This window comes from Somniosus microcephalus, chromosome 6 (genome assembly GCF_052327205.1).
Source record: "Somniosus microcephalus isolate GS21.2 chromosome 6, FLI_Smic_1.0, whole genome shotgun sequence".
Lineage (NCBI taxonomy): Eukaryota > Metazoa > Chordata > Chondrichthyes > Squaliformes > Somniosidae > Somniosus > Somniosus microcephalus.
The window spans coordinates 208,251,692-208,263,881 of NC_140992.1; the positions used below are offsets into that span (position 1 = coordinate 208,251,692).

General features: G+C 44.2%; 1 protein-coding gene across 2 annotated transcripts in view; it reads left to right on the top strand.

The window, feature by feature from the left end:
- The window catches only part of ranbp10 (RAN binding protein 10), a 218,887-nt gene that overhangs the window by 98,780 nt on the left and 107,917 nt on the right, over positions 1-12,190 (top strand). For both annotated transcript variants that reach the window (XM_085991316.1, XM_085991317.1), the window contains exon 4: positions 7,226-7,393. In XM_085991316.1, the coding sequence (XP_085847442.1) occupies positions 7,226-7,393 (168 nt within the window). The remainder of the gene's footprint in view (positions 1-7,225; positions 7,394-12,190) is intronic.

Consider the following 12,190-nt stretch of genomic DNA (forward strand, 5'->3'; position numbering starts at 1 on the left):
CACCAACGCTCTTCTCAATCTTCCTTGCTGCAATGCTCCATCTCGCCCTCAGTAAGCTCCCCACTGGAGTGGAGCTAATTTACAGAACAAACGGGAAACTGTTCAACCTCCAGTCCAGATCCAAGGTCGTCCCATCCTCTGTCGTCGAATTACAGTATGCAGACGATGCTTGCGCTCACTCGGAGGTCGAACTCCAAACCATCGTAAACACCTTCACCGAAGCATATGAGAGCATGGGCCTTACACTAAACATCCGTAAGACAAAGGTCCTCTACCAATCTGCCTCCGCCACACAGTGCTGCCCCCCGATTATCAAAATCCACGACAAGGCCTTGGACAACGTGGACCACTTTCCATACCTCGGGAGCCTACTGTCAACAAGGGCTGACATCGCGACGAAGTCCAACACCGCCTTCAGTGTGCCAGTGCAGCCTTCGGTCGCCTGAGGAAGAGAGTGTTTGAAGACCAGGACCTCAAACCCGGCACTAAGCTCATGGTCTACAGAGCAGTAGTGATACCCGCCCTGCTGAATGCCTCAGAGACATGGACCATGTACAGCAGGCACTTCAAAGCACTGGAGAGGTACCACCAACGCTGCTTCCGCTAGATCCTGTAAATCCATTGGCAGGATAGGCGCACCAATGTCAGTGTTCTTGCTCAGGCCAACATCCCCAGCATCGAAGCTCTGACCACGCTCAATCAGCTGCGATGGACGGGTCACATTGTCCGCATGACCGATACGAGACTCCCATAACGAGCGCTCTACTCGGAGCTCCGGCACGGCAAGAGAGCCCCAGGTGGGCAGAGGAAATGCTTCAAGGACACCCTCAAAGACTTCTTGAAAAAGTGTAACATCCCCACTGACACCTGGGAATCCCTGGCCCAAGACCACACAAAGTGGAGGAGAAGCATCCGGGAAGGCGCCGAACACCTCGAGACTCTTCGCCGGGAGCAAGCGGAAGCCAAGCGCAGGCAGCGCACGTCAACCTATGCACCCCACCCACCCGCCCCTTCAACCACCGTCTGCCCCACCTGTGACAGAGACTGTAGGTCCCGCATTGGACTCATCAGTCACCTGCAAACTCATTTTTAATGTGGAAGCAAGTCATCCTCAGTTCCGAGGGACTGCCTAAGATAATTTTTCCTGCCTCTCCGTTCTTTTGCATTTCAGATGGGGAATTTTGGGCTGTGGACATCTTGCTGTTCACCTCCCTCCATGCATTAACCTGAAAGTGCTCATGTTGTCAGTGGGTCCAAGAATGTGGAAGTGTTCCATTCTTGAACACTGACATTGAGCACAAAGATTTATCCCAAAAAGTGTAAATTTCATTGAATTGTATTTTCTGTGAAGCAAGTTCCTCCACTCTGTGACACTTAGTCCAATAAGCATTCAGCCTGACAACAAATTACATTTGATAGCAGCAAGTGTGGGGAAATGCACCAGTGTCTGACAAATGTGGGACCATCTGTGTGTGATTTTGGAGTCGTTTGACCAGCACATGTTCATATTTCTCTGTACACTGCCTGGAATGAAGTGTTTTCCTTTTCCTGTCCCTCTCCCGACATTGTTCACTCAGTGGGATAAGGTTCCAGGTCCCTCTAGAGCTTTACCAAATTTGCCAGTTTTCACCTTTGTGCATAAGTCCCAGACAGTGAACGTTGCAGGCAATTTGACTATAGGGGTGTATAGCTGATCCTGATCCTGTCTACACAATATCCACAGATATACACGTTCCAGCATGGACCACTGAATAGTGATTAGGACCAAGAACCAATGTTCCCTCTCATTCTTTTTTCTGTGTGTATGCGCGTTATCTTTTACAGCGGCAACAGCTGGTGAGCGGCCTGCGTGGGACCTCCGGATCGATGCGTGCCCACGCACTTTAGGGGAAATGTTGCTAATAACTCTGTTTTTCCTCATCTCCCCCCCCCTGCCCCCGCCCCCCCCATTCTGCCCCTTTAACCCAGGAACACAGAGGTCAGCTGCAGTGTCTCCATTATCTCCTCAGCTGAGATCAGCAAACTAAGCACAAAATACAGATTGAAGCTGGAACTTTCCTGGTCTCTCAGTCAGTAACACACTCTATGATGCAGCTATCCACTGAGCCTTTGGGGGAGCCTGAAGTCAACTTGTTTGATTTAGGAACTAGTCAACAAAGTTACAGTGAATTGATATAGCACTAAGGGGTATACTTTGGGGTCATGGGTATAACTTTCCAAAGGGCTATGTTGATGTTTTTAGTCTGTCCTACCTGCCAACGGCATAGGAATAGATTAGTTGCTCTTTCTCTCTATCGAGGACTGGTGTATGGCATGGAGGGCCCAAAGACCATGGAAATTAAATTGAAATGGAAACAGAAACTTTGGAAAGAAGATCTATAGAGGGAGGAAGGTTCAGAGAAATTATGCTAAGTCTAACCCAAGTGTTTTTGGAAATTACCGCAAATGCCTATACGTCCAGCAGTGTGCAGGCAAGAGAATGGATGAAAAAATTAACTCTTGAGGCCAAGGAAATGCAATTAAATGTTGTTCAGGCCTAATTACAGATCTCTTGTGGTACTATAGCCGTGAAAAATTAAAATTGGTTTATGATGCAGCTGTAATATGTGAACACACAAGCTCTGAGCTGGGTAACTGCTTCAGTTCACTGCAGGTCCACTAGTCCAGAAGGGGACGTTTCACATTCGTACGCTAACAATTTGTAGATGGATCAGCACATGCCCTTTTGAGGAGACTCATTTACATGCTTCACATTTTATGTTCAGTTCTTAGAATGCAGCGGTTTCTTGTGAGTATTAATGCCTACACGCCAGCATCTGAGCCTTAGAACATGATTTAAAATGGGCTTGGGCTTTTTGAGAAATTAATACTCAAAACGTTTGGGTTTTTACAGTTCTGTGATTTAAAGCAGATCATCACTGACCAGTATAGTAATAAGGGATCCTCAGTCAGCTTCTTACAGTGCTACATTGTTGATGGAGGAAATGTGGACCTGGATTGGAATGTACTGCTTCCTGAGCCCTCTCCCTCAGAAGTGAATTTGTTGACATGTAGTGGTATCAAGTAGAGTATAAGGGCATGAGGAGGTTTTATTAATGTCACACTGCAGCAGAGCTCTATTGCTGCGGCTAATAAGTACTAATTTGGTCAGGAGATATATTTAGCCGACTGTGAAGAGTGTTTGTATTGGACTGTGTAATCGGACACCTTTCATCATCTTGTGACTAGTCTCTTTGTACACTGTGTCTATGTTAATGTGTTCCGTTTATTCTAACAGCAACATAGTACTGTACCGTATTTCAGCTCTATTACAGAAGGCGGACAGTTATTAGTCCACCCGGTAATTTACAACTTGTGTGGCCTTTTTAAAAGTACATGGGAGTGGGCATTTGCCTAGCTCCTTTTAGTTGCAGCAAGTGTGTGTCTATCAGTTTTACAGACGGCTTGAGTGAAGTGTACACTTGGTTCTTCAGAAATGAAGACCGTGAGACTGTAGCTGTAGAACTGAGTGAATCCTGGTACAGCAACTGGACCCATTGTTGCAGTTAATTCTCCTTGCTCTTGGAGATATATATGTATATAGGCTTACATTTCAATTTAGCTTAGTTGGTTACAGTCTCACCTTTTAGTCAGAGGACTATGGGTTCATACTTGAGATATTCAGAGCAGTATTGAGACTGCTATATTGTCAGAGGTGCCATCCTTTGGATGAGATGAGATAAGGCCCTATTTCCTTACTTGAGTGACACTAAGTAGTGCCACGAGATCTTTGAAGAAGAGCAGGGTGTTTTCTTGGTGGCATGGTCAACATTTTTTCCAACAATCTTACCATCACTAAAAACAAACTAACTGATAATTCGCCTGATCTGCTGTTTGTGGGATCTTGTCATGTGTAAATTTGGTGTCATGTTTGCTGATGTAACAGTCGCGACTGCACTTCAAAGTAATCCCTTGTGTGTGAACCTCTCTTTGAGATATGAGGAGACATTATGTAAGTATGTGTCTCTGTCTCAATCTCTATTTTCTATCTTTCTCCGCCCAGTAAGATGGGCTTGAATTAAATTTTGTAATTGCCTCTCTCCGACCAGGTAAAGAACTTTGATTTTTATATAATGTGGTTATTTTCTGACCACATTAATAGCAATAAGTCTGGTGCAAGAAACAAATGCAAGGAACCTGACATCTCCTCCTTTATATCTTCCCTTTCTGCTCCTCTTCCTTCCTCTCCCATATATAAACATTATACTATAAACTCTGCTGGCTTGTAATTTTAATTTTGTACATCCTCAGTTTTTAAGATAAACCTGCACTATTGATGCAGTCAAGAGTTATTTATTATTGGTATTGTGGTAGGATCATTCTGTTCTATAGTATGTGTCTGAAGTGATGGGAGTATTTTCAGCTTGACTGTTCATGGGCCAAGCATAGGCGATATTTGTTATTTTCTTCCTGCTGTTGAGTCTGGGTGTGTCGTGACGTGTAGTGTTGATTTGTTTTTGAATGTGCAAAACTGACCTGATATTGACCAGTTGTTTTAAAGTAAGATGCTGCAGTTTTTAATTTGGGCTGCAGAGACCAATAAAGGGGTTACTGTCTGTGGCTTCCTCACTGATAATGGAACAAATTGGTTGGCAAATACTGCACAGTATAGCCATTTATGTTGACTGGCCCTACTGTAAAACTGTGACGTGAATGGAATATTGGAGAACAGTCGCTATTCAAACTTTGAAATGGTCACTGTGCTGTATTTTGTTTTCTCACTCATGACTCCGTTTGGTAATAACATATTTGTGTGTGAAAACTTTAGAGGTGTTGCCTGGCAAAATTTCTTGCAACACACCAACTGGTTTATAAAATAAAGGTGTACACAGATATGTCAATTAAATATTGAGCATCAGGAAAGATTACAGAAGTCCATGATGCAGCCATGACCTACCCCAATGGTCACTGTCAAGCGTTTGAACCCAGTTTTCAGTTGTACAAGGATCCAAGCCTAGCTGACAACACTCTGGTGTGATGACTGCAACATATGAACACTTTGGGGTAGATTTTCCCGAACCTGTTGGAAAAAAGGCGGGACTTCCCCTTTTGGGTTTTTGACCCGCCTACTTCGACGTCTGGCCAATCCGCGCGATTTTCCCTTGTTGAGCCCGCCCAGCGGGCTCAGCAGGCCAATTAAGGGCCACCCGGCAACAGGTGACGTCACAGACTGCAATTTCATCTGTCAAGAGTTCTTGACAGATGAAATATCAGTGTCTCACAGCTGTTTGAAGCTGTGAAACACTGACACTCTGAGTTCTAACATGAGTCCTTCTGCACAGACTCAGTTAGAACTCTCACCGGCACTCAAAGCTGAAGGCTGTCACTTTTGACATCGCAGCCATTCAGCTTTCAGTTCCAGCTGAGTGATGCGCTCCCAACGGCTACAGGAAGAAAGGCTGTGAAGGTAAGTACAAGTAAGTAAAAGTTCTTTACACACACCAAACACACTTACCTTTACACTCATGCACCCATCACTCACCTGAGCACCGACATCACGACCCCTTCAACCCGACGGCCCGCCTGCTCCAACCTGGCGTGGTTTGGAGCTGTCGGGAAACCCACACGAAATCCCTCAAAATAGGGATTAGGCTAAAAACTGCTTGTTAACTACCTGTTAACAGGCAGTTAATTGGCACTAATCCCTTCCCACCTGGGGTCGGCGGGTCCCAGTGCGGGGCGGGTACCCGCCGCCCCTGAAACTTACGTGGGGCGGGGTTTTGGGCGGGATGGTGTCAGGACCCCCACACACGCCTGAAACCCCGCCTGACGGCTCCAGGAAAATCTAGCCCTTTGTTTCTGAGTGAAGTAAGAAGAAAGAGCTGCTTAACATGCCTTGGAATTGCCTGAGGTTATTGATGCAGTACCACACCATATGTGGCTCAAGCACTGCTTTTAAAAGGGTGCTTCGAGTTCCTGTCCTTTTGATTTTTAAAAAATTCTCAACTCATTGAGACATGTTTCCCATTTATAATGGACGCTGTGCAAATGGCCATAATGTACTCGGCTTAATTACTCGAGTTCTCGCCTTGCTTGTGAAAGAATTGATGTAAATACTAATTTTTGGTTTGCAATTCTTTCTATATGGCTGCCCATCACTCCTGAAACCTGTAACTGTAAACTGATCGCTTTGTACCGTGCCACCTTCACGAGTACCTTTGTTGGTGAAGTGACTACCTTTCCACTGGAGGACAGCTTCACCAGCAGGAGGGGGAAAAAAGGTGGCTGCAATGCCAAGAAACAGTAATGGTTGCCGTTTTCCTTTCATTGCCTTATTTATGCCCTAGCAGCTGTTGAAATGGTTTTTATAGAGACTATGACATGCTTCTCTTTATATGCATGGAAAATTAACTTTTTAATTCCATCTCCTTTTCTAAATTAAAGATGTACAAAATCTCAAGTTTTTTTCAATATTTAAAATTGTAGCTGGACCTGTTAACAACGCACACCGACTGTCATATTCAGTTATCAACTTGCATTTCCTCGAGGTCTACCAAGAGTTCGCAGTTATTGCACTAGGTACTCTGTTGCCGAGAAATTCGACCAAAATGGGCACAAAGGCAGTGGGAAGAGTTGATATCGGGGGACCTCAAACATGCTGTCTGCGGGCCGGAGGTTTATTGTGGGCCCAGGAGGAGCACTCGGTTGCCCCCGAGCCCCAAAAAATTAAAAAATTAAATTTCTTGGGACTTTTTTTTGAGCAGCCTCCAGCAGTCTCTAAGTCAGCTGGTTAGGTACAACTTGTGTGTCACAAGGCCCGCCTAGCTGGACCTGAGTTTTTCATTTGGGGCCTACAATTCCTTAAGACCCCAATTTGTGTATTTAGGGAGCTTAAAGCCTTTTTCAGGCAAATGCTCTGGACGACGAAAAGGTTGCCCGAACCAGTATAACATCCAATGCAATTCTGGCATAATTCAGGGGTGGCAGATGGCGCTGCAAATTTCAGAGGTCTAACGCTGATTTTACGCTGGAAAAGTGAGCGGCCATATTGAATTTTCCCCCCTGTATTTTTGAAATGTTAAAAATCCTGATCTTGTAAACGAGAACTGACTCCTGCTTGCTACTATGAATAAAGCGCCCATGACTAGAGGCAGCACTACTTTTTGTCTGAGCACATTGTTTTAATGGAAACCTTGAAATGGAAACAAATTTAAACTCTGCTTTCCCTCTGTTCCATGTTTTGCAGGTTGGGACAAACATTCATATGGTTACCATGGAGACGATGGACATTCCTTCTGCTCTTCAGGTACAGGACAGCCATACGGTCCCACTTTCACCACTGGAGATGTTATTGGGTGCTGCGTTAACCTCATAAACAACACCTGCTTCTACACAAAGAATGGTCACAGCCTAGGTAAGCCATCACCTGCCACTTGTAAGACTGCTGGACTGAAATGTGATTAAGGGACTCATTCACATGAGGTTTACTTTACAATTCAAAACTGGCTGGAGGCTGAATATCAATTTTTGGTAACTGATGCTGCATTTTCCCTTTCATTCCCTTCACGGTAAACATGTCTTTTTAACTTGTGAAAAATGCAGGTTTCTATTTGTTGAATTATTGATTGTTTTCTAAAATCTAAGTGTGATTATGTTGCAATGGCTCAGTGGGTAAGAGATTGATTAAGAGGGGAAAAATAGAGTATGAGAGTAAACTTGCAAGGAACATAAAAGTGGACTGTAAAAGCTTCTACAAGTATGTAAAATTAAAAAGATTGGTGAAGACAAATGTAGGTCCCTTACAGTCAGAAACGGGAGAATTTATAATGGGGAACAAGGAAATGGCAGTGCAATTAAACAACTACAGGTACTTTGGTTCTGTCTTCATGGAAGAGGACACAGATAACTTCCCAGAAATGCTAGGGAACCAAGGGTCTAGTGAGAAGGAGGAATTAAAGGAAATTAGTATTAGTTTAAAAAAAATAGAGCTGGAGAAATTAATGGGACTGAAAGCTGATAAATCCCCAGGGCCTGATAATCTGCATCCCAGAGTACTAAAAGAGGTAGCCATGGAAATAGTGGTTGCATTGGTTGTGATCTTCCAAAATTCTATAGATTATGGAACAGTTCCTGCAGATTAGAGGGTGGCAAATGTAACCCCACTATTTAAAAGGAGGGGGAGAGAAAACGGGGAACTACAGACCGGTTAGCCTAACATTAGTGGTACGGAAAATGCTAGAGCCTATTATAAAGGATGTGATAACAGGACACTTAGAAAATATCAATGGGATTAGACAGAGTCAACATGGATTTATGAAAGGGAAATCGTGTTTGACAAACCTACTGGAGTTTTTTGAGGATGTAACTGGTAGAATAAATAAGGGAGAACCAGTGGATGTGGTGTATTTGGATTTTCAGAAGGCCTTTGATAAAGTCCCACATAAGGGATTAGTGTGCAAAATTAAAGCACATGGGATTGGGGGTAATGTACTGGTATGGATTGAAATTGATTAACAGACAGGAAACAGAGAATAGGAATGAATGGGTCTTTTTTGGGGTGGCAGGCGGTGACTAGTGGGGTATCGCAGGGATCAGTGCTTGGGCCCCAGCTATTCACAATATATATCAAGGAATTGGATGAGGGAACCAACTAATATTTCCAAGTTTGCTGACGACACAAAACTAGGTGGGATTGTGAGTTGTGAGGAGGATGCAAAGAGGCTTCAAAGCAATTTAGATGAGTGGAGTGAGTGGGCAAATACATGGCAGATGCAGTATAACGTGGATAAATGGGAAGTTATCCACTTCGGTAGGAAAAACAGAAAGGCAGAGTATTATTTAAATGGTGATAGATTGGGAAATGTTGATGTGCAAAGGGACCTGGGTGTCCTTGTACACCAGTCACTGAAAGCAAACATGCAGGTGCAGCAAGTAGTTAGGAAGGCAAATGGTATGTTGGCCTTCATTGCAAGAGGATTTGAGTACAGGAGCGAGGATGTCTTAACTACAGTTACACAGGGCCTTGGTGAGACCACACCTGGAGTACTGTGTGCCGTTTTGGTCTCCTTACCTAGAAAGGATATACAGTAAACTCTTGTTTAAACGGCACTTAATCATCTGGAATACTTTAATAACCGGCAAAATAGATAACCGATAATCTTGCCGAATCCATCCAGCACTCATTTTGCCAAGCCCGAATCTCCTGCGGTGGCTGAGTTAGTCAGTGGTTTTTATTTTTATTTGTGTTAAAAATTGCCTTGGTAGGTATACCTCTCTGTTATCCAGAATTTTTCATCAACCGGCACCATCCTGGTCCCATAGGTGCCGGATACGAAAGAGTTTACTGTACTTGCCATAGTGCAGTGAAGGTTCACCAGACTGATTCCTGGGATGGCAGGACTGTCGTATGAGGCGAAATTGGGTCGGCTAGGCCTGTATTCACTAGAGTTTAGAAGAATGAGAGGGGATCTCATTGAAAGGTATAACATTCTGACAGGGCTAGACAGACTGGATGGAGGGAGGATGTTTCCCCTGGCTGGGGGGGGTGTCTAGAATGAGTGGTCACAGTCTCAGGATACAGAGTAGGACTGAGATGAGGAGAAATTTCTTCACTCAGAGGGTGGTGAACCTGTGGAATTCTCTACCACAGAAGGCTGTGGAGGCCAAGTCACTGAATATATTTAAGAGATAGATTTCTAGACACAAGGCATCAAGGGGTATGGGGAGAGAGGGGGAATATGGTATTGAGATAGAGGATCAGCCATGATCATATTGAATGGCCTACTCCTGCTCCTATTCCTATTTTTCTATGTTTTCTAAGTGGATCATGAGCTGTGGTATTAAACTACATGGTCCTGGAAAGTGCCAGGTTCAATCGTTGGTCTGCACTAAGTTAGCTAATCTCAGCCTAGATAGTGATAGCTGTAGTACAGTTGGCCTCAGTACATCTGGGTTGGGGGGAGAAGAGAAAATCTGTTCAAGTTCCTGCTTCTGCTGGCCATCCATTGACTCCTGCTATAAATTGCAAGTGTACAGATCGAATCCGGTGTGCACCCTTCCACAATCAAGCCTGCCAATACTCAGTGTAGGTTCACACATGGAAAGTGAACACATGGGCGAGGTACTGGAGGATTGGCATCATTGTCGTCAAGAGTGGGGGAGGGCGGAGTGGCAGAATATTTTTGAAAGGGTGTAATGATGATGCCCTCACTTTCCAAGCCGATCATTTCGGTCAGATAAAGTTAGAATGCCTTTTCATAGGATTATACAGCACAGAAGGAGGCCATTGTGTGCTTCTCCCAAGTATTTTGAAAAACCTGGAGCCTTTCTATCCATGGATCAAGGAAAATTTACCTGCTCTGCCACCTATGCCAGAAACATATCTCCACTGGATCACAGATTGGCAATGATAGAAGTATGACCTGGACTGGACTCTTATATCTGAGCACATTATTTTAATGGAAACCTAAGTATTGCTGCCTCTAGTCGTGGGTACTTTATTCATAGTAGCAAGCAGGAGTCTGCTCTCGTTTACCACTACAAACCTTACCAATCAAAGTAAATCATGCTAAACAAAATCAGGATTTTTAACAGATTTCAAAAATATAGGGGGGAAAATTCAACAGATTGAATCTTCTAACTTTTCCTCTGTCTCTTAGCCTTATAAAGTTCAAGCACTCAGCTAATGAAACATCACTGTAATGTGAGTAGAAATTAAGGAATATGACTATTTTGATTTAGGTAATCGAGAAATTTGATATTTTTTCAAACACAAATTTGTGTTTGCATTACTGCAAATCGCCAAGTGTATTAGCAGTTACTCAAATCTTAAAAATCTGGCCCAGAGCTTCAGGATGATCAATGTTTAAGCTAAAAACTGCTTATTTGTTATTGCTTAATTTCTCCTTGGTTCCCTGACAGCAGTGTTTTAGTAGGTGGGGAATTGCTGTCTTAAGCATCCTAAAGTTGAATGGGGATAAAGAATGGATTTTAAAGAAATTAAGTGCACACTGGATAATGGATGGATAAATTAATTCAAATTATATCTGTTTAGTTCACAATTCAGAAATTGTATTTTTTAAATAGCTACATGTATACTAGGCAGGAGATAGTTACTGATCAGGTTCAGTTCTCATGATGACTTTGAAGTTCCTATGAATCTGGCAGTGGAGACTGCAGTGCAGTGTCTGGATCCCTGTGCCTTGCTTGCTGTATGCTTATTGATTGGGGTTGATTCACGAGAGGCAGAATTAGGCTCAGCTGTATTTGAGCCTCTCGGTTGAATCTGATTAGTATCTGAGTGGCTGAGTATCTATACCAGATGCTTCAGTGTGGAGTATTGTACAGCACATCAAGGCTTGATACAAGTACTGGTTCAGACTGCCTACCATTACAAAGTAAAGCCAGCACTCCAGGCTATCTAAAGATGAGTTTGGAGTCCTTTTTAACTGAAACACGGTAGTGTTGCTGTTTGCCAAGGAGACTACAACAGGCAAATTGTCTCTGCAGGAACCAGTGGCTTCTTCACCATCAATCTAAATTTCTCTTTACTTCAGATCAGGGTGGTAATGTGCCATGGATTTTTACCAGCTCTGTCCATCCTTTAATGGAACAACTGTGAACAGTTTTCACTATCCCCTCTGACCTTCCCCTCTCTAACCCCGACCGATCAGTCCTCCGCAAAGGCCCGAGCTTCATCCCCTTACGCCCCACCTCAATTAATTTCGAACTCGGCACGACACTGAGCTCTTTTTCCGTCGCCTTCACCTCCATGCCCACTTCTTTGGCCAGGAATCTAACCCCGCCCACCCCCCCTCCCCCCCCAACCTTCCCTCCTGCACAGCTGACCCTTTCTCCCGTTTTCAGAATTCTCGTTCTACCTGGACCCCTCCCTCTGGCCTCTTAACCTCTCTAGACCTTTTCATTGCAAACTGCCGACGTGACATCGGCCATCTCAATTTCTCTGCTCCCCTCTCACTCCAACCTACCTCCCTCTGAACTTGCAGCATTCCATTCTCTCAGATCCAAACCCCAACATTGTCATTAAACCTGCTGACGAGGGTGGCGCTGTTACATAAGATCATAAGATGTAGAAGCAGGAGTAGGTCATTTGGCCCCTCGAGCCTGCTCCGCCATTCAATAGGATCATGGCTGATCTGACCTTGGCCTCAACTCCACTTCCCTGCCCGTTCCCCATAACCCTTGACTCCCT